Source organism: Tauraco erythrolophus, chromosome 3, assembly GCF_009769465.1.
Source record: "Tauraco erythrolophus isolate bTauEry1 chromosome 3, bTauEry1.pri, whole genome shotgun sequence".
NCBI classification, from domain to species: domain Eukaryota; kingdom Metazoa; phylum Chordata; class Aves; order Musophagiformes; family Musophagidae; genus Tauraco; species Tauraco erythrolophus.
Window position 1 is genome coordinate 39,970,912 of NC_141467.1, and position 26,713 is coordinate 39,997,624.

Sequence of the window (26,713 nt, forward strand, 5' to 3'; positions counted from 1 at the left end):
CGGTCCCGGTCATCTTTTTTAAGCTGTTGGGGTTTTATTTTTGGGTTTTTTTTTTGCACATTGTTTTTTTGATCTTGCACACATAGGTGCGTAAAAGCGATGCAGTTGGCGCTTCCGCGAATGGAGAGCAGAACGCCCGAGAAGACCGCGCTTCGGCTTCCCGGGGAGCGGCGCACCGGTGCGGAGCCGGAGCTCCCGCCGGGGCGGGAGGGGCCACGCTGACGGGACGCCTGTCGGAGGTGCCGACAGGGGCTCACGGCGGGAGTCACTGCGGTTCCCCGAGGTGTTAACGCCTTCCGCGTGCCCCGCACCGGACTGCTTGGGACCCAGCGCCGCCGCGGCGGGCACGGCGAGGTGCGGCGCCGATCCCCCGGGGCGCAGCCAGTCCAGCCCGGCTGCTCCACTCGGCGCATGCTGCAGCGCACGGTGGAAGCTCTCGGGAGAAGCGGCGTCCCTTCTTTCCAGTTAAAAATAAACTTCTAGGGATGAACACGAACTCCCGCGGATTGCTTTTCTCCCGGGCAGCGACAGAGCAAGGGGCGGTGCCGCTGCGGGTGTCCGCCCCCTCGGCCGGGGCAGCACCGCCTCCGCCGGGCTGGGCGGCCTCACGTGGGCGGTGGCAGCGCCCCCTCCCCCCTGTCCGGCGCGAAGCCGCCGTCCCGCCGCGGAGGTGGCCATGGCGACGGGCCGCGGCAGGGCCCTGCGGCTGTACGGCCGTGGCGCGCCGCCGGCAGCCGACGTGGCGGGTTCCCCTGGCGCCGCCGAGGTCGGGTCGCCGCGGCCTTTCCCGCCCGCTGCCGTCGCCGCCGTCCCTCGGCCCGGCCGGGCCGCCGAGCCCAGGTAACCTCCTGGGCTGCTGGAGGGCAGCCTCCCTGCGTGGGCTGAGGTGAGGCCGCCGCCGGGCGGGGAGCAGGGCTCTGCCTCCCCGGGGCTGCCAGCTTGTCCTTCGTCACCTTGTCCATGCGGATGGGTTGTTGTCTTCGCTTAACTCCCGTAGCTCCCCTGGGAAACACCTTCCAGCCCCCATCACGGGCCTGCTCCCTCACGGCCATGGTGCTCTCTTGGGCCTTCCCCTGGCGCTACGGAGGGAGATGTCTTTGTAGAGGTGACATGCCTTGAGATGGGAGCACTGGCGTGTCCAGGTGTGGGGAAGGTCCAGGTTTAAGGCGCTATTTTCTGTCTGGGTGGTGGAGCGTAAGCTTGGGTATGTGCTTGAGCTTAGAGGAGGTAGTGTAATAAGCAGTAGCCTGCCTACAAAGTACTAGCTAGCTTAGTGGCTAATGTGTATGTACATATGTATAACGTTCAGGGCAGCCAGGCCTTTGTAATAAATAGGAGGATTTCGTTGTGGAAGGTGTGATTAGCTGAATTCTTACAGTACAGTTTCAGCTTCCAAAAATTTAAGGCACCAATCTTAGAACCAAAGTTGCGAAAGCAGGTTTTTCTGCTAACCTATTTGTACAACCCTGGGTTTCACAGCTGGTTCATTCTCCCTGCTTTTTTAACCTGTAAATGGAAAGGATAATACTCACCTTTTTAGAATTTGCAGTTGTTAGCTGAGGAAAAAAGAAACAGATGTCAAAACATTGCTGTCTTCTCTGTTTATTGCCAGATATGCTTTAACGTTTGGAGAAGGAGACAGGCTTTGTCACTACTTACAGCTTTCTGTACATTCTTTGAAATAGATTTGTTCCCTGACCAGCAAAAACCCAATAGTCATGTCGCAAGTACCACAGGCTATGAAAGTGAAAATACTGATGCAAAACTGAGTCCCACAGATTGAAAGCTAATGAAATAGCAATTGAGGTGATTGTGCCTCCAAGCAAGAGCATCTCAGTTGCTACTAGAAGTCTCTAAGGAGTGGGAGTAACAGCTGTCATAGATTTTTAACTTGGGCAGGCAAGCTTTGTAAATGTGTAAAAGTGTTTCATTAATACTAATTTCAAATCTTAGCACACGCAATACTCGAAAAATAGTTTATGCAATGGATTGGCTGTTGTTTCTTCATACCTTGAGAATATTTTTGTTTTGGAAGATGCAAAAATTCAGTGCTTTTTTTGAATTGAAGCTTACAAAAGTGGTAGATAGTTTTCAAGACGTGTAGGCAACATTTTTCCTACTTCAGAAGTCCTTTCCTGGGGTGAAGAAGAGGGAGGTGCAAGAAGTGGTTAAAAAGAGAGCAAGAAGGACTGAATACAGGCAATGCAGGATATGCTTGCACCAGGTAAAGTGTGTTGCAAAGTCCAGGATCCAGCTCCTGATGTGAATTACTCCTGTACCTGGAGTCTGTGTAGGTATGTCACTGTAGCGTGTGCCCAAAGTAGGTGTCTCTGTGCTTTCAGCACAGGTACAGGGCAGCATAGCCTGGAACATGCTGCCCAGAAAGATACAGAACTGGTATTTCTGCTCTGTTTAACACAACTTGTATCTCTAAATCCCTTTAATGGCTTTTGAAAAATGCAGTTTGTTACAGCCTCATTATCTAAGTATGCTTCTTGATAATTTTGGAATCATAGAATGGTTAGGGTTGAAAGGGACCTCAAAGATCATCTAGTTCCAACCCCACTGCCGTGGGCAGGGAGACACTCCACTACACCAGGTTGCTCAAAGCCTCAGTAAAACATTTAATAGGCTTTCAGGGTGTAGTTGACATAAAGTTACTTTCTTGTAGTTGTAAATTTTGTTAGTCTATCAGTGATTGGCATCCAAGCTGAAACATGCATGTTTTTTTGTGTTGAGCTTGTAACAGTTCCCAGTAAAACTTGAGAGATTTTTAAATTTTTTTTTTACATAGCACAGTTGACAATGTCAGGCAGAGTTGTTCTTTTTTTCTGATTTTTATTTTCCTTTGAGCAGAAACTGGTCTTAAATCAAGAACAGTGTGCATTAAATGTATGTGCTACCCATGTACTTCAAAATTAGATTTTTTTTTTTTTTTCCCCTGACATTGATTGGTTGCGTAGAATTGCAGAGTTGGGTTGACCAGGTGTTGGAAAGTCAGCTGGCAATACAAACCATCACTAACAAAGCATATGGGGAGCTCTGCCTGCTTGGTAGCATCAGTGGGTATGAAGTGTAGGATTTGATTAAGACTGAAACTCCTTCTGAATATTTCTGTGTTTTAATGACGGTATTTGTAATTATAGCTTACAAAGTTCTTAGTATCAGAAAACTTGGAAAAAATACGTGGCCGGTTGGATTGTAAGAGTTTATTTGTGTTAGAAATATGCAACATTGCTTTCTTTAGTAAAAGAAAGTAATTTCTGTCCAAACTGCTATGTGTTAACGAGCAATAAAAACATTGATACCCATCTTGCCTGTAAACTAACATTATCTCACAGATTTGCAAGTATTTTAGCAGAGGAAAATCTAAAATGAGACTATAACTTTGTTTCAGGTATGATTCTGTTGTGTAGTTAAGGGAATTCTTTTTGAGCCTTGTCAATTTCCGTGAGAGTTTCAAGGTATTGTTTTATTTGCTATCTTTTAATGGCTTAGCAAAGTTGGATGGCTCAAAAATGTCTCTGAAGTAATGTGGCAAAACAATGGGCTAATCAGTGAGTTTGACTTACTGCAGGGGCCTATCTGGAGCTTGACTATGGTGGCCACAGTGGTGCAGCTATCTGATGTTAATAGATCTCTGCTGGATTCAAACCGATTGGGTGGTGTGACACTATTCACTTCTGACTGCTGTGAGAGCTTAATTGTAGGAGAGACACCAATGAGTTTAAATCTGACATCTTCCTGATGTCAGGTATTTCAACGTGGTGATAATTGTTTAAATTTGTGAGTTGATAATAATGAGTTACCATGTGATGTATTCCCTGAATCCTGTCTTAGCTGAGACATGGTGTCTAGGTGTGCACAATATGTGTATTTCTTCATTTTGTGATAACGTGACTCCTAACTCCTTCTCCTTTTTTAAAAAGTAGGTCAAGGAGCTTTGCTGCCAGGCCTGGGGAATGTCCTGAAACTGTAGATGATGGAATTAAAAGTCTGTATTTGACACCTCGCATAAAACGAAAACCTAGTTTGTGCATTGAGAGGTGAGTATGTCTTTAGTTTAGGAGTGAGAGTGGAAGACCACTTTGCAGACTGTAAGCCATCTTTTGACTGCTTACAGTTATTATGTTCGTACCTTGGCGATTTCCATGTTAGATGTTCTGAGTTGAAACGATTTGCTTTCTCGGCCTGCTTTGTGACCCTGTATTGACCTTCTAATGTTTTCTGGCATGGTTCTCCCTCACCTCCTTTTGTAAGTTCGTATGAAATATGTATGTTTTCCAAGTCATAAGAAGCTTTCAGCAATTTCTTTGCAAATCGTGGGCTTTGTTGTTCCTTGAGAATAAAAATTGTTGTTGTGTTACTTCAGTAAAAGCCAGTTTGGATTTAAACTTCGGATGTTTCTCTTGATGCTTGTTGCTTTGTATAGAGAGGCTTAGGATGGTGGAGTGAGTTGAGGGGGGAGTAATAAAGTGGCTGCTGCATGTTTGCTGCAAGGTAAACTTTTCCCTTCCTGTTTGACAGTGAAAGGATACTTTCAATATAATCGTGAGTTGTTTTCTTTTTGAAAATTAGTTATGTTTTTACAAAAACCATCTAAGAATATGTTACATGAAAGATTGATTCATTTTCTTTGTTTTATACGTTTTGTAGCTTCCTGTGTAGTCATTTCTCTGTTTTGCATTGGATGGGCAGTTCAACCTCTTATGCTGTTAGTTTAGTGTGAAAGACAAGAGAAAAAAGAAAATAAAATTACTTTCTCTCGGTTTCCTTCAAAGGAAAAATAATATGGTTGTAAAAACTACTGTTGAGTATTCTGGATCAAGCATATCGTTGTAGCTAATTTGCAGCTTTTTAAGGGATAATTTCTAAATTCTCTCTGGAATAAATGCACTAACTGCTTTGGGCTTACAGTGTTTTGAGTTATTTCACGTAATAATGGTGCAAGTTTTGGCACAGTCACTTCTATATTAGTGCAACTAAGATTCTGACTTTTAATACAAACCTTGGAGTATTGACATTACTATCATTCTATGCTTGAAAGCTATATGCTTCTGGAATAAAGTATTATAAATCAGCAAGTGTTGTAAAGGACACAGTAGTAAATGGACAAGAGACATAGCTGAGATGTCGACTCTCACAGCAGCTTGTATTTTCAGTGGTGATTTTAATGTTACTGTATTCTCATGCTCCAAAAAGTTAGAGTATAAAATGCATCTTTTTTAAACTCTGTGCAGTTACCAGATACTACTGGAAGGGTATGAGGTTTCTGTCTGTTAGTACAAACATCTTGGTTACTCATCTCCAGGTTATGTTGTGCTTGTTCTTCAGCTGGCACCTGCGTTTCAGGCAGCCTTACAGATGCACGGAAACATTAATGTTCTCAAGGTGCCACTCAGCTCTTATTTTGACACTCACAGCTTTGTGTTGACATAAATGAAAACTGTATGAGACCCCTGAGCACACATGGTTTGAAGATTTTGATGAGGTAGAGCATGGTCTCACTGTTTAGGATATTTCTGTCCTGGTGCATCCTGGGACCTGACACCACAGCCAGGAGGAGAGTGAGTACATGCAGTTCTGGAAAATGCTGTTTGTTATGGACTAAGTGTTAAAGTCATGGTACAAGCAGTGAGAAACTGAAGTTGCTTGAGGTAGTTTCATGTCAAACTGGGTGTCGTGGTTTTAGGCTGATCCAGCAACTAAAACTCACACAGTCTCTCCTTCTCCAGTAAAGTAGAGAGGAGAGAAAAAAAAAACCAAAGGGACTGAGGGTTGAGACAAGAACAGAGGGAGCACCCACCAACCATGGTCCCGGGCAAAACAGACAGGGCTTTCTCAAAGCAAAACAGTTTATTAATGGTTACTTAGAAGGACAAAGGGAAACAAAACCGGTTACTCGAGAGGACAGAAAGAAACAAAACCAGATTTTAAAACCGACACCTTCCCCCCCCCCTTCCTTTTCCTCCCGGCTCTACCTCCTCCCCCCAGCAGCACAGGGGGCAGGGACTGGGGGGGTGCAGGTCAGTTCATTCCGTGCTGTTACTGCTGCTTCTTTCTTAAAGGAGGAGGAGTCCTTACACCCTTTTCCCCTGCTCCAATGGATCCCCTACCCACAAGGAAAAATCCACAAACTTCTCCAGCGTGAGTCCAGCCCACTGGAAACAATCCTTCCCCACAGATTGCTCCGGTGTGGGCTTTACCACAATCTCAGATACTTAGGGAGTTGTAGCCACTCGCTCCGGCGTGAGTCGTCACGCAGACTCCAGATGCCTCTCTGCCTTGTCGTGCACCCCAACATGACCATCCTCAGGCTCAGGCATCTTCTCCCCACGGGCTGCGAGTGGGTCTCTGCTCCACCGAGGCCGTCCTGGTTGCAGGGGGGCCGCCTGCTATCTCACCATCAGCCGCAGGGGAAACTCGGCTCCGGCACACCTCCTCCCACTCCATCCTCACTGACCTGCTGTCGATGCGGCTGTTTCTCTCAGATCTCAGTCCTCTCCAGGTGAACTCAGCCCAGTGGGCACCCCGGGAGTGGGGTGCCCCCGAGTTCCCCAGCTGGCTCCGCCACCGCCATTCTCCGTGGGCGGCGCCGGCCTGACGCAGGCAGCTGCTCGGCTGGGAGCCAGGGAGCGGGGGCAGTGCCCTCCTCCCTTCTCTGCTCGATCCTGGGCAAAGCACCTTTTCCGGTTCCTTTGTCCCGACTTAAATAGGGCAATTCGCAGAGGCGCCCTATTGGCTCAACCCCGAGGGGGATGGCAGTCTGATCTGGTGGCCAGAACTAAGCCTAACCCGGTTCCAAAACCGGGGAGGTCGCAGGGAGCAAAATCCTTCTCCTGCCACCAGAACCTTCACCCCCTCCACAATAAACCATGACACTGGGTTAAAGTTAACAAAGTTTAATGAAAATGTAAACCCATAATTTTTCATGTTATTGTGCTGTGCCACTTGAATAGGTTGTCATGATTTTTTTGAAGCAAATGTTAAATCTTATAATAGAGAGACAAATCAGAACCCAGATGTGGCAGATTAACTCTTCAGGTGAATTTTGATTTGTATATAGGCAAGCTGATGGTTGTTTTGTTTTGCTCTGGTTTGGAATTAAAATTCTGTGCCATTGTCATTTCTGGAGTTTGCAGGCAAGTCCAGTGATATTTCTCTTTCTCTTGTTTTCCAGTATGCCATCAGAAATGCTGATGAAGATATTTTCCTATTTGGATGCTGTATCCCTGTTGTCTGTTGGCTGTGTGAATAAGCACTTCTATCATCTGGCCAATGACAAGTAAGGAAGAGGGAAGCATAAGTGCCAGTCTTAATCGTGCAGCAGTTGAGTTTACCTGAGTTATGAGGCTTTCTAATTTAGTTTCACTGATGCCAGAGCACTGGTGCATGTACCTACTGGCAATTACTCTGCTGAAAATGTGCTGCATGGCTCACAGTACAATGTGTTGTATGGATTTCTAGCTGTGCAAGCCCTGTGAAGTTTAATGGGAGTTATGAGGTGAAAACTAAATACAGTGTTTTGAAATGTTGCTTTTAGCATTTATTTTGTTGTAAAATTTGCATATATTTGTTTGTATCCACATGCACCTGCACGGGCCTTTTGGTTCTGGCAGTCCTTAGTGGTGTGTAGCCAGTAGCTTTGCAGAACTGCTGTAGCTTCCATAGTTTTGAAGTCCTACCTATTTAGCTCTTTCATCAGGTTTTTGCAGAGGGTTTGATTTGGTCAAGTGGTTCACCAGTGGGCTTTATCTGTTGCTCTTTCTGTCAGATTTTGGGGACTTCTAAATGAAAACAGAAGGGGTGAGGCTATTTTCTGTAAGCGATTGCCTACACGGAGTTCACAAATTGCTCCTACCAGTATCATGATAGTTTTATGAAATCAAGAGGAGAGACCCTGGTTGGTATGTGATAACTAAGATGCCTGGCTATCCTTTTTTTTTCCTAAGATTCTTCTGCATTAGTGGTGTTTAAATGAGAAAATGTCTTCCTCTATAGGAAGTTACTGCATCTGGCCTTTATCCATTTCTCACTTATTTGCCAAAACTTCTATAGCAAATCAGTTAACGTTGGCATTGACACCTTTAGAACTGATGAATTTAAAGGGAAGGCCATAATCCAGATTTATTTTTTGAGGCTGTCAGCAGGTGCATATAGATAAAAATTGCATAGCTGACACAAATTATGTATCTTAATACACATTTTCCGCTTGCGGATAGTAAGGTAGGATAAAATCATTGTGGCTGTTCAAGGGAAGCTGATTCCTCTGTCTCCATCTTAACAATGTTTGTTTCCATTTTCTAATCTCGACGGAGGTTGCTGTATGTGCACAAATGTGATTAGAGGAAAAGATACTTTCCCTTATCTAGGAGACTGACTGGTTCGGTGGGACCAGGTCACTTCTTCCCGCTGGGGACCTTCTTGAGTCTCTGAATCTTGTGGTGAATTAACAGAAGTTTTAATTGAAGTCCCTGCATATCTCTGTGACAAATCCAATCTTGGTTTTTAGGCAGAGTATACTCTTAAGGATATTTCTGGTGTCCTGGATGTACAGGATGCTGTCCTTGATGCAACAGGACCATCAGTCTTTCATTGTGATGTATTTGCGCTGCCTAATGCTGTGCATTGCCTTTGGGGTCTTCAAATAATGTCTGTGCTTGAATAGTTCCTTGGCACTTGTGTTTTAGGTGTAACTGTATAAGGCAGGAAAATGTTTCTGACCCCTCTTCCTGCATCCCACCCTGCCCCAGCACATGACATTATTCCAGCCTTCCTGTCATGCAGTGTGGGAAGCTCACATAGATGGATGGTCTGTCTGAAAGCCTGAAGGTTTTGATCGCCAGCAGAAAGTGCTTGTATAAGAGGAAGTGAGAAGCCAGAGCACCGTGGAAGATCTTTTTGCCTTGCCCAGATCTTTTTGCCGTTGTGGTCGAGTGATGACTGACAATGGTGCATGTCTGATTCTGGCCTTAGCGTTAGCGCTAAGAGATTGGGTTGGCTTGTTGTAATAGCTTCCAATAAGAGGCCTTAAGATAATATTATTCTTAACAGTTTGCAGAAAAAGTGGCATGTGTTCTGCTGTGAAAGGGGCGAAATTGTGCTTCTGTCTTGCATGCATTTTTGATTTATCTGCCCTGAATTCTTCAGAAGTTGAGGATGAAGGGGCAGTGATACCTACCTAAACACTTGTGATTCTGTCGTGGGTTGGGCTGCTCCAGCAACTAGACTCCCGCCGCCCCCACACAGCCGGTCACTCACCCTCCCCCACCCCCAGGAATGAGGGAGAGAATTAAAGGAGAAACGGGAAACCCATGGGTTGAGATAAGAACAATTTAATACAGAGAAGTAATACACAGTGTAGATGCTCACCACCCCCTCTTATCCGCAGCCTGTCTCGTCCCGAAGCTGCAATCCCGGACGAACGCGAGGCCCCGAAATAGAGAGGGGCAGAGAGAGAGAGAGTATTCTGAGAGTGGGAGTACTGGGAGAGAGAGGAAAAAAGGCAATAGAGCAAAAGCGCAGCAAGCGCAAAAGAGCAAAAGTGGCGAAAGAGCCAAAGCGCAAAAGACCTTCTGTCTGGCTGACCCTCACTTTTATACTGGGCATGACGCTGCATGATATGGAATACTAATTGGCCAGTTTGGCCCTCAATCTTAAGTTCCACCACAAATCACAAGGGGAATCATGTCCCTCTTGTCCCAACTATGCTCCCCCCTTATCCCGCCGTGCTTCTGCACTCCGGCACACTGAAAAGTCCTTGGAGTCTCAAACATCAACTTGCTATCAGCATTCTTCTCAGAGCGAGCCTCTGAGTAAAACCAAAACACGGAGCTCTTCTAGCTGCTAAAAAGAAGAGCTAACACTGTCCCAGCTAAAACCAGGACAGATTCCAAGTCCTCCTTTTTAAATCCTCTGCCTCCCTGCCCTGACTGAAGTTTTGAGCTTCTTGAACTGATTTCTCATCTGCTTGCACAATCCTGTTTTGGGAAAGGAAGAAGCGATATATAATGGAGAGTGAGGAGAAGGGTGGTAGGTATTGGTAGCAAGTCTGTCTTCATTCAGAGTACATTGCCTGAGACTGTACCTTCAAAATGCAGGAAATGCCTACTACTAACTCCTGTCTTTTCAGCATCGTGCAGCCAGACGCTGAGTATCTCTCCTCATGAAAGAAAGGATGCCTGTCTTGGGAGGGTGTTTCTAGTTAATAGGAGGGGGTTATAGGAGGACATCTTACTGGACTTCTTAGGCTGAATAAGACCAGTTGGATGATATGTAGCTCAGTTTCCCCTGACGATGGTGTGTCAAGGACATCTCTCCTCTGTTTTCACCATCCCGCAATTCTTAGCTACTTTGGAGTTAAATAAGAATTTCCTCCCTCCATCAGAAATGTTTTATACTACCTAATAACTGAGTTGTCTTTTCTTCTCTGATCTCAAAATTGAAGTATCTTAAATCTTTGTTTTACTTACAGGATTGTTCTTCATGTTCTTTCTCCCCACCCCCCCATTTTGATGAAAGGAAAGTTGAAAGCTTATATTGTCTCTGAACATCCCTTTACCAGTCACAGAAGCTTATGGGTCTTGTGTTTTAAACAGCTTTGACTAAAGAAATGGCAGTGGGAGATTGTACCTATACCTAGAGAGCAGCAGGCTGGAAAGTTTTTGCAAAATTTCCATGTACGTTTGCATCAGTAACAAAGAACCTGGCTCTCAGCATGTGGGGGCTTATTCTCAGCAGCTGATGAAGTGAGAGTGGTTTTCCTGGGTAGGAGGCAGTGTGGGATGGATTCAGTCCTTGAATGCTTTAATGCTTTAAGGAGGGGAAAAATGCATTACAAAGCATGTTAGTGTAAGTTTGCCTGGGGATAAGCGAGGACTGGTAAAGGTAATCTTGCTGATAAATGGTAGAGAATTTGTCTTGAGAATTTGTTTCTGTTGCTATTAATTTTCTTTAGTGCAGTTATGTAGACTGTGTGGCTAGCACCACAAAATTAGAAAACTTATTGAAAACCTTTATTCACAAATTGTTATTTGAGTTCTTGTAACTTCTTGTACTGAATATTCCCTGAACTGTCCTAGAGATACTGGGGTGTGGAAATGTAACCTCATATTTTTCCTAACAGGAAAGAGGAGAACCCATCATCCCTGTTGCATGTCTCTTTGATCCCTTCAAAAAGACATCTCTTCTCTGAGCTTTTCAAAAGAGAGTGCAGAAGGGATTGACGTGACAGTGGTACCACCACCAAACATAGGTGATTCCTATTGTCCTCCTCCACTTCACTTTCAGTTGCGTCTGTGTGAGAAACCTGAGGGATCCAGATTGTCTTTGTTGAATAAGAGATATTAAAACACTTTTTCCACTAGCTGATTTTGTTTGAGGAGGACGCATCATTGCTTTGGGATGAAATTTTCAAAAGTAACTGCTTAACCATAATCAGTTTTCACTTAAGTCGCAGGATATGACTATGTTAACTCTGAGCTTCATCCTGGATCCTGTATTTTCAGGAAGACTTTTCTTTATTTCCTCAGGATAGCTTTTGTGTCTGTGAAGGAAGTAGCAGCATAAGGGGAAGGAAGGCTTTTTAAAAAACACATACTGTAGTGTGCTATTGAGAGGCGTAAAACAGTGGCAAATTCCCAATATCTGATGATCCTACTGTCTAGAGCATTAGTCAAGCATTTTCTGCGTATGTAGTGGAGGTGTTCATCAACCTTACTGGCGTATTGTAAGAACTAAAAGAGCTAACTGAGTAGCTTTTTTTTTTTTTTTTTTTCTTTCTTTCTGTGGTAGAGCAGAAAGTTGTAAGTGGATCTTGTTTGGTATGTATAACCCAGAACAAGAAATGTGTTCAGAGATTCCATATTCTTTGAGATAATCGAGCAAGCCCATGAGAAATGCTGACATCTAGCATCTTTTGGTTCCTGAGCCTTCATGTTTGCACCGGGGAAACTGACCTCATGTGAGCTGTTGGAAGGTCAAAATGGGGAAAAGTGTACAACTATGCCTTTACATTTTCTTGACTAGTACCTAGGAGGCTACGGTTTCTGGTCCTCTGTAAACTTAGATTTAGATCAAAACCAGTTTGCCGATAATCTAGGACTTTATATTTTTCTGCTAACGTGCTCAGTGGTAGCTGAGACATGCATATAAGAATAATTAAGTAACTCTTCTTCAAATTTATGTGGTTTTCTTCTTTATTTTTATTTGCAGTGGAATCTGGCTGAAGATCTATTCCAGTTGTTTTCAACCAAAAAGGACAATTTGGAAAATGAAATCTGAAGAAACGGAAACTGTTTCCTTGGGCCGTGCTGCTCTACATGATAGAAAGCCTGGCTACTGGAAGAAAGAATACATGTTCAAACAAATAGCTGCTGTCAAAACTAGAGTAATGCGACTTGTTAAACGTGTCGATCCTTATACAGGTCTTCCATGTAAAAACAAAGAAGCTATGAAGTAAGTAATGCCTTGTCGCAGAAGATGTTTACTTGAGAACAATGTACAGAATATTAATGGCTTTGGAAATGCTGTGGGGATATGGAAATAGAGCTATAAAACATATATCATAATGGGAATATACGATGATAACCTGTGAATGACCTAGCCTGAAAAACATCAGTAGCAGTTAGAAGAAATTTAAAAATTCTTTTGGAAGCATAGTTTAAGTTTTGTCACTTTGAGATTGTTGTTTTTTTCTTTTAAACACCCTCCTCCCCTCTCAATTCTTAAATAACAGAGCCTCTGGCTTGAGTTGGATAATTGTTCTAAAGGACAAAAATGGAAAGGAACATGTAATGGAGAAGGCAAACCTATCATTTAAGGACACATCTGTTACTATACTTTGGTATAGTACAAGTTGGCCATGCTTAGACATCCTGTCAACCTTAAAACTATTCGGAGTTATGCCATTGCTTCCTGACAACAGCAGAGCTCCCAGCAAGAATGGGTGAGTTTTAACATAGAATTTTAAGGGTTTTTTTGGCGTTAACTGGTTGATAATGCGTCTGTAGGAGCTATCTGACATTGGCTTGACTTAACAAGTTAATTCTTTCTTAGAAAGCCTCTCTCGTAGTGTTTCTTCCAAAGCCTGTGTTCTTGTCTTCATTAATAAGGAGGCATAGTCTTGTTGCTACATTCTGTATGTTTCTTTCATAGACCTCGTCGACGTTCCTTAATTGCTGAATACTGTCTGGCTAACCTGACTGAAAGTAGTGTAGCAGTTGGTGCTGATAAGCTTGTCCAACTCTTCAGTCTGAATCCAGGACTCTTAGTAGGACTTTGGAAGGTAAGATAGCATTTTCTTTTAATACCTTACTATAACTTGAAGAAACATTCTTTTGCCTTGTAGTTTGAGAAATTTTTTTTTTCTTTTTTTTTTTAATGTGCTTTTTTTCTTTGGATTTTGAAAGATCTTGTCTAAACTGACAACAAGGAAATACAGGTAGGGACAGCTAGTTGATGATTTACTGTATTGTAAAGAGTTGTTGCAGGAGTATCTGTACTTTTCAGAAAAACCCCACCTCTAATTAAAAGAACAGTTAATTATCATAGTATATTAGATACTGTACTGATCTAATTTCTGTATTCACTTGTATTTATTTTGCAGTCTTCACATGCCAAAGTTCCATATAGACATTTTAAATAGAACAGTTTGAGAAAAGATGTGCCGATTCCCTGACTTACACCTTGCCCTATCCCTATCACTCAAAGTGATGAATTCTTACAAGGCAACTTTACTGGTTGTTTCCTTTAATCTACATCACCAGGTAGTCATATCTTGCTCCAGCAGTAGGAATGCTGTAAATCTGCCCTTTTAGGTATAGTCAGTTCTTTGAATTAAGTGTGTAAGTTAAGGGGTTAGTCTCTGTAGGCTGTGTGTAGAGATGGATGTCTTTAGAGAGCAGTGCAGAACATCTAAAGTAGACTTAGACTCTAAAGGAATCTGCGTCATTGCACTGAATACAGTGGGATCTAGGTGTCTGCCTGAAGTTGCATATGGTTAGGTGCTATGGAACATCTTAGATGTTCTTCTCTTGGACTGAATTCAGAGGTGGCAGCCCTTTCTTCCTCCCCCCTGCCATTTTTAATGATGTAGACTTACATTCTTTGGCAGCCTGTGAACAGTTGCTCTAAGCTATGTCTGTTTTCCAGCTGGAAATTCTTGCTACCTCAAATGTGCACACTTACCAGAGGAATTGTTTAAAACCTCAGAAGGAATATGTGTTTTACCCTTACTTAAAGGTGTCCGTTTCCTAGAAGACTTGAGACTGGCTGACCTGCATGAGCCTATTATGGGTTGTCTCAATCTATGAAGAGCTCCGATAAGTGAACAGCCATTTATTCTGTATCTTCAGTTTAGTAGATTGGTGTCCTTATGGTCTTGCTAGCGCATTACCCCTTCCCATGCTTGGAAAGAGAACTCTTTCAGCACCTGGAAATGGTTCAATCATAACTAAGTTCCGCAAAGTTGTTCAGCCTCGAGTGCCTCACGCTAGTATATTTTTCCTCCTTACTTTTCTGAACAGCTGTTCTTATTTTCTATTTCTAGGCAGTTAACTGTAGATGGATGTAATAATTGTAAATGCCACATATCTTGGTTTTTACTCATAGGTTAGCTGTGTAACAGAAATTGTTGATACTAGTAGTTTTGTTGACCAAGGACAGGTTATGTGGGACTTCTGATATTTGGATAGAAAAAGACAGAGTCTCTATGTGACTGACAAATCTCTTGTCATTGTATCTTTTATAGCTGTAATTTAGCACTACAGAAGTACAGGACTAGCTAGAAAAAAACCACAATCAGGTATGAGTAGAGGATGTAATTTTCTGTTTGGTAACCTAGAGAGGTAAAAACAATAGTTGCCCACTTTTCAGGATGGTAATAGACTGCTGGCAGTAAATAATTTTGCCATTGACTTATGTGTTTGCAACTGTAGGACTTAAAAATGCATTTTTCTTTTTTTTTTCTTAAAAAAAAAAGCTGAATTCCTAGCATTCTGTGTTCTTGAAGTAAATAGATACCTATGTCTCTGTTTAGTTCTCACATTGAGCTCTGAAGTTTTCTTTGAGCTTTATAGGCCTATAAAAGGTATGTCTTATCATTTTCCCAGGAGTATGTAATCTGGTGAAGACATCTAGGGTTTTACTTTGAAATTCAATATTTTTATTGAATAGCTCTGTATTCCTCCCTGATGTTAGCCCTCTTTGCAAAGAGTCCCTTACATCTGAAAATAAGCTTGATGCTTAGGTATTTAGTGGCTGGGAATAAGGCCTATTTGACTTTTTAGATATCTGATTTAAAGTGATAAGTAGAAGCTAGAGAAGTATAATTCATGGATTGCTGTTGATAACTTTTGCCCTGGCGTAGCTAGTTTCCCTCCCTTTCCCCATAATTTAGAAATACTGTGATCTTTTACATACATTCTGTACTTTTGTGAAAGGATGGTAGCAATTGTAGGAGTCCAAGTGTTAAAGCGAGCCATTATTAAAGTTATTACAGTAACTGGCAGAGTAATAAGCAGCAGCATTTATCTATGAATTTTAATACTCAGGAAGGCCTTGTGAAAAAAAAAAAAAAAGTATTTCCAGCTGAAAATACATCTACTTTAATTAACTTTTCAGGAGAAAAATGAAATTGCTTTTGTTATGGTGAGTCTTCATTATCATCAACTTCTTGAGAGAAGCACTTTGGGTTCTGCTACTATGTAAGTTTTGGTTTCTCCTTTGTGAGTAATAAAGATAACCTTTTGAATAAAGCTTTGAGTTTTACGGTTAAAATTGGGTGCTGGTAAGAGGTTTAGATTCGGGCAGTAATTAACGTTGTTTAATATAAACAACGGTTACGGTAACTATATACAAAGCTGTAGATGTATTTTCATACTAAAATGTCGCCATTGTTATGCTATTAAGGAGATAATTTACTCATACAAGTGTACTAGTACTTGCTGTATTGAGAAAGTCAGAAATGAACTGCCCATACTTCCTCCCTTTTCACAAGTGGTCTTTTTATTCCCTCTTCCTATCTGAAAGACCTAGAAAAGAGGGAGACATTTTAGGAAGTAGGAAAATAATCTTTAGCTCTGTAAGAGGGGAGAAAAAAATTCTAGTAAACTGCTAAGGTGCCTGCATTTATTTTTCAGTCCTATTGAAAAACTAACTGAATTTCCTAGGAAGTATTTGTGCATACGTGTATATTGCAGCGTGTAATACAATATCTGTATTTACACTGTAAATTGTTTTAAAAGATGGAGTTTTTAGCTTTAGAGGATGATTTGGAGGATTTATTTTCCCTCCAGTCCACCCCCTCAGCTTTCTGCTCAGACACTGTTGTATCTGCTGGTAGTCTTATGTGCCCGCCATAACTTAGTATGGCTCTTTTCGCACAGAAGGTAAGACCTAACACCATCTCCCTTACTACCAAATAGGGTCCTATGTAGGAGCTGCTCAGTTGCCTCTGGGATTTGGGCCCTTCTGCTCATCTGTGTGCAGTAGTTTCTCTTTTAGGTTAGGCACAGCCAAAATCATTCAGTAACAGCTATTCCAGAGAAGACTGTAACTAGTTGGCTTTTAGATTTGTAGTTAAGCTGATGCTTTTTTTTTTTTTTCATAAACGAGTGCGTGTTTTGGAGTTTAGCATGTACCTTTTAAAGTTGACTGCCATATTTTCTGCCTTTGGCTAAACTGGACAGCTGATTAAAAATATTAGACATTGTACTGGACAGCTTAAAAAAAGTATGATGAACTAGAGATGTTTGATTTTCAAAAGCATTCATAGTATCCTCTAATATTTTTTCCCCCACTTGAAACCTCTCCTAAGATGATAGTCTCAGTGTAGGGCTATTTACTGTATCTCTTTCTATTAAGTCATTCCCCCTTGCTTAATTCTGTTTTTTTGGTGTGTGTGTTGTTTGTTGTTTTTTTTTTTTCCCAAAGTCAATATGCCCTTCCACCTAATAAACCTGTATTGGATGATGTTGACCCAGAATACGGACTGCACGGCTACGATCTGCATCTTGATATGCACGGTGGAAGCTGCGCCTACCTGTGTGGAACATTCAAGAGCCTCTTCTGCAGAAAAGGTGAAGTTGACAGAACAGTAATGTCTGTTTTTGAAATGATCATTACTGTTAGTTTTCTCTCTGATAGTATCAGACAGTATCTCTTTTAAGCGGAGAAACTGAAATGGATGCTATGTTTTTGGTCATTGTGTGATTTCGTTATATCTGAATGGAGTGTTGTGTGGTGTCATAAGATTGCTCTATATGAAATCTGCCTGCTATTATATCGACATAGTGTCAGGCCTGAGATATAAGTTCTGCAGATTGTCAGGATATTTTTGTTTGGTTCAGTGCTGAGTTAATAACGCAGTAGGACAGCTTTTGGTGCAGGCTGAAGTTCTTTCCACTTGCGTACTCTAAGGGAGAGTGAGTTTCTCCTCATACATTTTGGAGACCTATTTCTGTAGAATTCTTCTCAAATATACTTTAGGTGCATTGACAGATTAAATAGCTTTGTAGAAGATACTGTGAACTTTAATATTTACAGCTTTTATTTAACATAAGGTTGCCTATTCTGACATCCTTTCGTTGTGTAATGAACAATATCAGTGGTTGTTTTTAACTGCTGTTTTTCAATTCTTAGCACTTCTTTTAGTGAGACATGATTAGCCATCCTTGTTGCCCATCTGCAGCCCAACTTAATTCTACGAGGGTTTTGCAAAATACATGGGTGATCTCTCTTTTGACTTAACTTCAAATCAACCCTGCGTACAGCTACACAGCTGTTTTTCTGTCAGCAGAGACAGATTAAAATATTAAACTTAAAATTAAACTGTTAAAATTAAACACTGTAAATTAATTATTGCTTCTCACTATTTTTCTGGTAAGTACTAATGAGCCTTCTGTTGTCAGAAAATACTTTTTTTGACGAAGACAGTAGAGGGCACTGTTATCAGGCTTGAGTGTTTTCACAATGTTAGAACAAATTTCTCCATGACTTTTTTTTTTTAATTTGTATTTGATGACTCTAGTCATTTAGACTGTAGGTTTGTGCACAGTGTGGAGTGTCGTAGTCCTCTGAATTTGAAACATACATGTTTTCAGATTTCCGAAAAGCTCCAAGCTTGAAATAGAAGAATACTTAAAAGGGTAAAACTTCAGTGAAATTCTATCCATGTAGCAATAGAAATCTCTCCTGAGGTAGTGTTCAATACAGGAGTCCTCTTTTTACCCTCCAAAAAAAAAATTTCTTCTGTATATTGGCAAGAGGGTTGAGTTTTGTTTTGTGTATTTTTTTTTTTGTCTGGTGAATGTCATGTTTTATTTTCTAAAATGAAAATTTTATGCTCCTAGCAATACAGCTGTACAAGAGACAGCAATGTGTGGCACCCTTTTCTTTGTTAGTATCACTTTTTTTGCTGCTTAGATTCTATTTCTGTTAAGGATTAAGCTGATGTTTATGCAAATTGTAGCAAATGTCCAGGAGCTATAGATGTGATGCCATCTCACTTTGATAGAGAATCTGTTTTATGATCACGACTGTTTTCTGAACTGTTTCAGTTTTGTGTCCTTTTGCTGTTTGAAAGCCTCTAGATTCTACTCTCACAGGACATCAGGCAGCAGAAGCCGTGGTTTTGCAGGCAATAAACTCGTTTGTCATCTAGTCCCTTCCATGTACTTGCACAATAATTCCTTTTGGAAAATGCTTGATTTCCACCATAATTTGTGTTTAAAAATGATGTAGTGAGGCAGCTTATGGCTGGCTGCTGTCACATATCTTCCTGGTAACTTGTTGTTCACTTTGCTCTTTCTGGTAAACATGGTGTTTCTGAATGTGGCCAACAGTGTAGGTTTATTCAAGCTGGTTGTATTTGATGGTTTGCGCGTAGTTTTTAGACTCTGTTCTAATGATACCCTTTGTCCCATTTTCTGGGAAGGCTCTGAAGCATAGAGGTCTCTGGCATAGTGAGAAGTCTTCCTATTTGTTAAAATTCTTTACCCAGTCCAGATTTATTTTAAATTATGGATGTGACGTGCTAATGGCAGTTCCACAACCTGAGACACAGATCAGTTGTCAGCTGTTATACTGGGGTTTCACTCTATTATTTGTTTCCATTAGGAAGCTGCAGACATGCCTAGGTTACCAGGGAATGCCCATTACCAGGTTTTTGCACTGCATTGAACCAAGAGAATGGAGTATATATGACTTGGATCTTTTTTCCCTGTTATTAATACTTGCACTGCAACTGTTTTGCCACCCTGTCTTGGCTATTTTTTAGCATTTTATTTTATGCTTCCTTCCATTTAAACAGAATTAGTATTATGGTCTTCTTGGCAGATACTGTAGGGCAAATATGCTAAAAACATTCAATTCAATTTAGAAGTATTAGAAAACTTTTCTTGTTTTCAGGAAACTGTGACAGGCTTTTCAAATGACTCATAGAAACCATGAATTCTACATCTATCTTTTTAATAAACATTCTTGAAATGTATTTGCCTAGGTTTACAAATTTTTAAGCATAGCTTTGTAGCCATATGGTAGTCTAAGCTTTGACTTTTCAATGTTATTCCTTGTTGATGTAAGTTGATGTGTTGTGCTTGCAAAATGTCATGGGGTGGTTTTTGTGTGTTTAGCTTTCAAGATTTGTTGGTAAAATATTGCATCATGTATTTGAAATGTTTTTGCTTGATCTTGAAGATGGATTTGCAAGTTTAAATGACCATTTCAGCATGGTAAGGCTGGTTGTTGCCACCAGAATTAGTGTTAAGCACAGCTTTCCCTGTGAAAATAACAATCAAATTACAACTTGCAACAAAGACTTGATTAGCAAAACAAACTTGCTTGGCTTTTAGCTAAAATAAGTGCCTTCGAACTATTGAGCTATTTGTTTCTTTCCCCTGAGATTCGTTTACATGATGTGTTCTCTATATTGGTATTCCCTTTATGTGGGAATATTTGTTCCCTATAACCTAAACTGATGAAAAGGCTGCTTTGCTGCTATATGTGTCTTGCATAAACTCTGGACTGTAGATACTATAAGGGTACAGTGAAACAAGTCCTAGATCAGGCTGAAGAAAACCTTGTCCAATTTCCTTCCTCTATGTTTCCCTTGTTATGTTTAACACAGCTTATTCTGCTCTTTAATTCCTTTTCTCATCTCACTGGGATGAGGAAGGGGAGCTTTCAGCACTTAGCACTTCACCTGCTAGCTGTTTTCTAGGCATACTTTTTCTTTTTCTGGATATGAGGACTGCAATGGAGCTTTCATATTTAAAAAAAAAAAAAACCCACAAAAATTATGAAGACTGGATTAACTAACTCAGGAATAATTAGCCTTCAGTTTCCTGATCTGTGTCACCTATTTCCATTCTGGCTTAACTTTAAGAAGTAACTGCAGCAGGGGATTTATAACTTACACCTTAGCCAGGTGACCCATCTAGCAATGCAGCAGATCATGTTATTAATGTCATGCAATAGTAGTGATGTCCTGGGCTTCATTAATTTATTAGCAGTATGCTTTTTTCATTCTGTTTTTATTCCACTAAAATTTTCATTCGTTTTGAATGAGTGAGATGAATAGCTGCTTCCATTCAAATCTGAATTGCAGATAACTGAACAGTCCTTTGGAAAAAATGCGTGTTGACTGAAGTTGTTTAAAGTCTCTTGTATAAGAGCTCAACTTTAAATGCGCACTTGCAATGTTCACGCAGTCGAGCTTGACTATTTATCTAAAATATTCTTATCTTGAATGAAATCTTGTCATTGGATTTGATTTACTCGGGTTTAGAACTGAACCATTTGGGTAGGTGTCAACTTAATAGCCTTTTTTGTACTTTGAACTGGATCCTGAAAGTGATTTCTGCTTACGTTTTCCTCCTTGAGCTCTGTGGGACTTCCCTGCAAGGACAGTGACTGTCACTGTCTGCAGCGATGCAATTTCCTTCAACCATATAAAATATTTCCTGGGCATAGTCGTGTTTGTTCCACTGTATTCAGACAGTGCCTGTGCTAAGAAACGTGCTGCTTTGTCCCCTGTCCTGTGTTGGGCTGCCTCCTCCACACAGGAAGTGCTCTTTGGACTCTCTGCTCCTGAGTGAATGTCTTTGCAGCAGTGGTTTGCGGCCAAGCGTCTTGGGAGCTGATTGGCCCCACATTGCCAATTCAGAGAAGTTTCTGGCCTTCAGCAGCTACCAGGCAAAGGCTTTTGCTTGCTCCTTTACACAGCCTTTAGCTTTTTAACTCAAAACCAACCTTTCTGATGTTGCTTCTTCTGTCTTCAGCCTCATGCTGCTACTTGGGCTTGATTAAAGGAGAACCACAGGCAAAACACTTGTCTTTTTTCACTTTTGCCACTTCCATCTTAAAGCCCTACAAGCCCCTTCAGTTATCGTCTTACCACCCAGAGCCTGCTACTGTGTCCTAACAAGGTGTATTTTCCTGGGAATTCTTCCTCTCTCTTCCTATATGTCTCCTGCAAGTGCTAGATACTTTAGTTCCATTTCTCCTCCCCCACTTCCCTTTGAGGTCTCTAGTGCTTTCATTTGCTCTTTTAAGAGAGTAAGTTTTTGCAGGAGATGAGTGAGGACACCTGACACGATCAATGTGATCAAACAAGTGAACCTTTATTTGCATACACTCAGCGTGCTTTATAGCTTTCTAAACGAGACTTGGCAATCTATGATTGGTCACAATACAAACAATAGCCCACCCCTTAGTATGATTGGTTGCATCCCGGAAGCAACATCATCATGGTGTCAAATTCCCTTTCTGCATCCAGGCACGTGCTCCCAGGAAAGGCTGGATTGTTCACATGTCTGTTGATTCTCAGGTATCCTTCCACAAGTCTTGTTCAAGGAAATTTGTTTAAGGGATGTCCTACTAAGAAATCTGCTTGTGTCATGATGTGATAAATTCCTATATATATATATATTTTTTTTTTTTAATACAGAGATCTTGTTTCTTGTGATGTACCCCAAATTATAATTATACTATTGGACTATCTGGTTAACTTTCCTACTCCAATAATAAGGGGAAAAAAGATCAATTGAAAAAAAGTCAATCTCTTCTAGGAGGAGAGGAAGGTGTACCAAAGAAATATAGTTACGTGTAATAATAAAATAATAAAAAATCATAAAGAAATCTTAATAATTCTGTCAAAATATGAAAGTGAGCCTTTGGAAAGTTGTTTAAAAAATGCAAAAATTCCTAAGGTAAAAACTTTATTCAAATCAAGGCATACTGCTTGTCAGTTTAAATGATGCAATATCCTTTCCAGAGAGGACTGATAGTTATCCTTATAGCCTGTTGTATAGGACTGTTTGAATTACCAGGCAGAGTAGAGATATATTTTTTTTTAAAAAAAAAGGGTGAGATGGTGATAACTCATCATTTATTTCACGTTATGTGTTCAGCTTGACTTTTGGGGAGTGTGCGTTGATGGAGGCACTGGTGACATGAAATTGAAATACTGAACATGGAATTTATACCTTGCATCTTTGTGTAAGTCTTCTTGGTGGCATTCAGGTTTTTATACTCAAATATACCAAATTTTATTTTTGCTGCTGCTTCTACTGTGGATCACAGAATCAAAGCCCCGAACTGTGACTTGAGTTCTCTATAACGTGCTTGATACTTAGCTGTTGGTGAATGTCAGGGCTTCTTATTGATGAGTGGGAGGAAACTAAAGGCATGGAGAGAAGCAGAGAGAACGTTTACAGTGTACTTGGGCTTAGTTTGGTTTGTAGTAGTATAACGTTGTATATTTCTAATATTTTCAGGTGACATTGAAAATGGATATTTGAGGCTCACAGTTGTAAGCTTGAAGGATAATAGAAAGCACTTGCCACTTATTGGGACAGTTGGCTTATCCTGGGAAACAGATGTGTTTAAAGGCAATGTAAAGGTCAGTCAGAAATATTTTTTGTTTCTGGAAATGCTTGTCTCAAAACAGAATGATGTTTATACATCCTAAATATGCTAATTTTAAAAAAATTATTTTTGGAAGGTGTCTGTAACTAGCAAAAAATACCTCAATTCAAATTCTACAAAAACGATGAGAATTTTGAGGAAAAATAGATTTATCCTTTCTGTCTTAGAGTCTAGATTGCATGATAGACCCATTACGCATGTGTGACAACTCCAGTGATTTCCACTCAGCAAAGGTGCTGTGACTGACCAGCACTGCTTGGAAATGCTGGACAAAAAATACACTGCAAATGTGCTTTTTGTAGAGGTTTTGGGAGTTTTTTGGTTGCTTTTTTTTCAGGCAACAAGTCATGAACTCCTGGGGAAATACTCTGCCATGCTGTTGCAGCATGTATGTGCAACAAAAGTTATAAACTGTTGGAGAATGTTAAAATGCCGATGGACATGTGCAGAAATTACAGTCCATATTCATGCAGTCAGCATCTAGCTCTAAAGTCATGTACATGTTAACTATATTTTAGAGGACTTCTCACTCATTCTCTTGTATAGAATTCCTAAAAAAAAAAATATTTTTAAAGAAAGTTTGAGAGTAGCTCTGTAGATTTTGCAATAGTGGTGAAGGCTCATATTTTTAAATGTACTTCAGCTGCACAGATATTTCAGACATACCAAAAATTCTGATAAATGTAACTTAAGCACTACTGAAAATAATCTGGTTCAACAGGATTTCAGTTCTGGCACTTACTTTGAAAAAAAGTAAAAATGATTATAACTGTTGTTTCTGTTAATCCCTCGTAAGTGTGGAATGGAATACTATTTGATAACATAATATTTTGCTTATAGACATTAACATACTTGTTTTATAGTTTACACTGTCAGCCAGCTTTCCTATGCAATGAGGAGTATGAAATTTATGTTAAAGCTTAATAATATGCTAGTATCTGTTGGGAACATCAACTACAGTTAAGCTTGGGTTACGGATTCCATTCAGTCCCCCCTCTGGTCAATTTTTTTTCTTTACATTCCTTGTTTGCATAGTGACAAGTTTGTTCACTTGTGTTTTTTCTTGGTTTGTACTAAACTTTTTTTTAGTTTTGTGGTTGTTTTCAAGAGAACAACAAATCCTTCCCCTATGTGTGTTAATAAAAATATCGTATGTTGGTAATTAGAAGAAATTCAGGCTAACGAGAAAACACTTTTAAGGCAATTGCCTGCCATCTTTAATTACCATGAATGTTCATTGAGTACTATAATTTAGAATAGGTGCTTTTTTTGAGGCTTCTGAAAAATTTTGAACTTGAATTAGCTTATTTTATCTTTATTTTGTATCCTATTAATTTCATTAGAACTATTTGCATGCTTAAAGTTAGTGGGATCTTAGCACATAATTACAGAATATACTTCATTTACTTGAAAAGCATACGATAGGAGGCAGGAAATATTCCTGCCGTGTCGAGCAGTTATCAAAAAATTAAGACTCTTGAGAGACCTTATTGTGGTCTTCAATATATAAAGGGGGCTTATGAGACAGACTGAGGGAGACTTTTTACCAAGGCCTGTAGTGACAGTACGAGAGACAACAGTTTTAAACTGAAAGAGAGTAGATTTAAATTGGTTATTAGGAAGGTGTTTTTTTTTTGATGATGAGGATGGTGAGACAGTGGAACAGGTCGCCCAGAGAAATTGTGGATGCCCATCACTGGAAGTGTTCAAGATCAGGCTGGATGGGGCTTTGAGCAACCTGATCTAGTGGAAGATGTCCCTGCCCACAGCAGGGAGTTTGGACTAGATGATCTTTAAAGGTCCCTTCCAACCCAAACCATTCTATGATTCTATATGACTTACAGCTGCTTGGCAGAATTTTTTCTTCTGTGAAAATAATCATGAGGAGCATATAAAAATCTGTGAAAATAACTGTCAGAGAAAGCAGAGAGCTGGCTGTAGTCTTTAGCTTAGCTCTGTCCTATGTGCTTACAGCGTAAGTTGTAATATTTGTTTGTAGGAAAAAATAAATGATTTTTTTTTTCTTTTTTTAAAGCCTTCATTTTGTGGTGAGATATTGCACATGTCGACACATAGCTGTGGGTAAAATTCAATTTGGCTTTTAACATAAATCTCTCAAAATCTTAAAACATATAAAGGCCAAATAAAATCATCCACAGCAGCAGAACATGCCACTACTTGAATTTTTTTGTCCGATACTCAAAGGAGAAAAAAAAAAAAGCTTTTTTTGGCACTTCTGGGTATTTTTTATAAAAAATTAATTGCTGAAGTACAGATAGTTGGAAATATATGGGAAGAAAACCTGCCCCAACACTCAAGGCTGCTCTGCTTTACTTTTTGTAATTGACCTTTGATATGCAGGATGTCAGACGAGAAAATAGTAATTCTTTCTTGTTTCAAGTAAATTTGTAGCTCATATAAGTTATTAAATGATTCTTATTTGGTTTGAATTTTGTATTTTCAGCACAGTCTACAGTAAGAAATTAGGAAAACTGTATTGCATTACCTCTTGTGTTTGTGCCATCTGCTCTTTATTGTATGACTGAAGTGCAGTAATAGCAAAAGAAATGTTAAAGCAATAGAAGCACAACTATGTAGTACAGTGAAATAAAGCACTCCAAATTAAATTTTTGGCATGAAATATGTGATGTTCATTTGTTTATGCTTTTGGACCTGATGATACTCCTGAAAGTAATGCATATATGCAGCATAATTAAGATCGATTCTTCAGATTCTTAATCTGATTCATTTAGTGATTCAGAATTCGTAAGAATAGGTGACAGCTGATATTAACAATGACACATAACCCCTATGTATTTAAGGCATACGTGAAACTGTCAGCTTGCACGTGCCCAAGAATTGGCATTCTGACTTTAGCATTACAAAATGATGTAACTGTGTAGTGTTGTAAAGAAATATTTTCAATAATTTTTAGAAGGAAGAATTATTTGGAGGGTAGAAAGATGTATTAATATTACCTTTTTGAGAACTGAAGCTTGCAGGCATTCAAAAAGTGTTGTATATCTTTTATTTATAGCTGACATTTAAAGGTAATTGTTGTGTGTGTACTCTGCCTTGGGAGTGATATCTTTGAGTGTCTTTGCTAACATTGCCGCATTCACACAAGTTTAGCATCAGAGTTTAAACTTAGATTTCTTTCTCTTATTGAAAGTACTATCATTATTTGAATGGCAAGGTAACTAATAATTGAGAAACGCGATATTAAAGGCTTAAAAACGTTTGAGAAATAATGTCTGATATAGGCTGGCAGTGCTACCTTCTGTAACAAAATTTTTGATATCTGTAGGTTGCAATTTTGATTTCTCTAGGAAACGTCTAAATAAGTATTTTTGCTTTGCAGTAGTCAATGGGGCACTATCAGTTATATTTTGAGTTTTTAGCATTCATTACAAAATTTACTGTCTGTTGAACCCATGATATTTCTTCTGAAATCAGGGACAGATCTGCTTACTGCACTGTGGCATAGGGAAATAATCTTTTCTGCTTGTGTTTGTAGAACTGCTACGTGATGGATGTTACTCTCTTGGATGAAACTGGAAAGCCCTTCTGGTGTTTCAGTGCCCCGGTCTACATGGAACTGTCTTCCAAGGCATCCAGCCTTTATGACTACATGGGTTGTATTTATACCACAGACTATGCAGATTCAGAGGGTAAAGTCTGTGTGGAGTTGGTATGGTTGGAAGAAACAATGGAGTATTTTATAGTCAATTTGGTGCTTTATATAAGCACCAAAAAGGTAAATAACTGGTATGGAACAAATTACTGA

General features: G+C 40.2%; 1 protein-coding gene across 2 annotated transcripts; it reads left to right on the forward strand.

The window, feature by feature from the left end:
• Positions 1 to 676: 676 nt before the first annotated feature.
• Positions 677 to 26,713, forward strand: FBXO15 (F-box protein 15). Of its 2 annotated transcripts, none has more exons than XM_086609173.1 (11): positions 677 to 840; positions 3,254 to 3,256; positions 3,930 to 4,046; positions 7,181 to 7,285; positions 12,214 to 12,456; positions 12,737 to 12,946; positions 13,156 to 13,285; positions 15,622 to 15,704; positions 16,933 to 17,078; positions 22,776 to 22,900; positions 26,444 to 26,713. In XM_086609173.1, exons 1-11 carry the CDS (start codon positions 677 to 679, stop codon positions 26,711 to 26,713), a joined length of 1,596 nt encoding a protein of 531 aa, XP_086465299.1. The 2 variants fall into 2 exon arrangements, with proteins under 2 accessions (XP_086465299.1, XP_086465300.1); XM_086609174.1 differs by having other exon boundaries at positions 692 to 834; positions 3,248 to 3,256.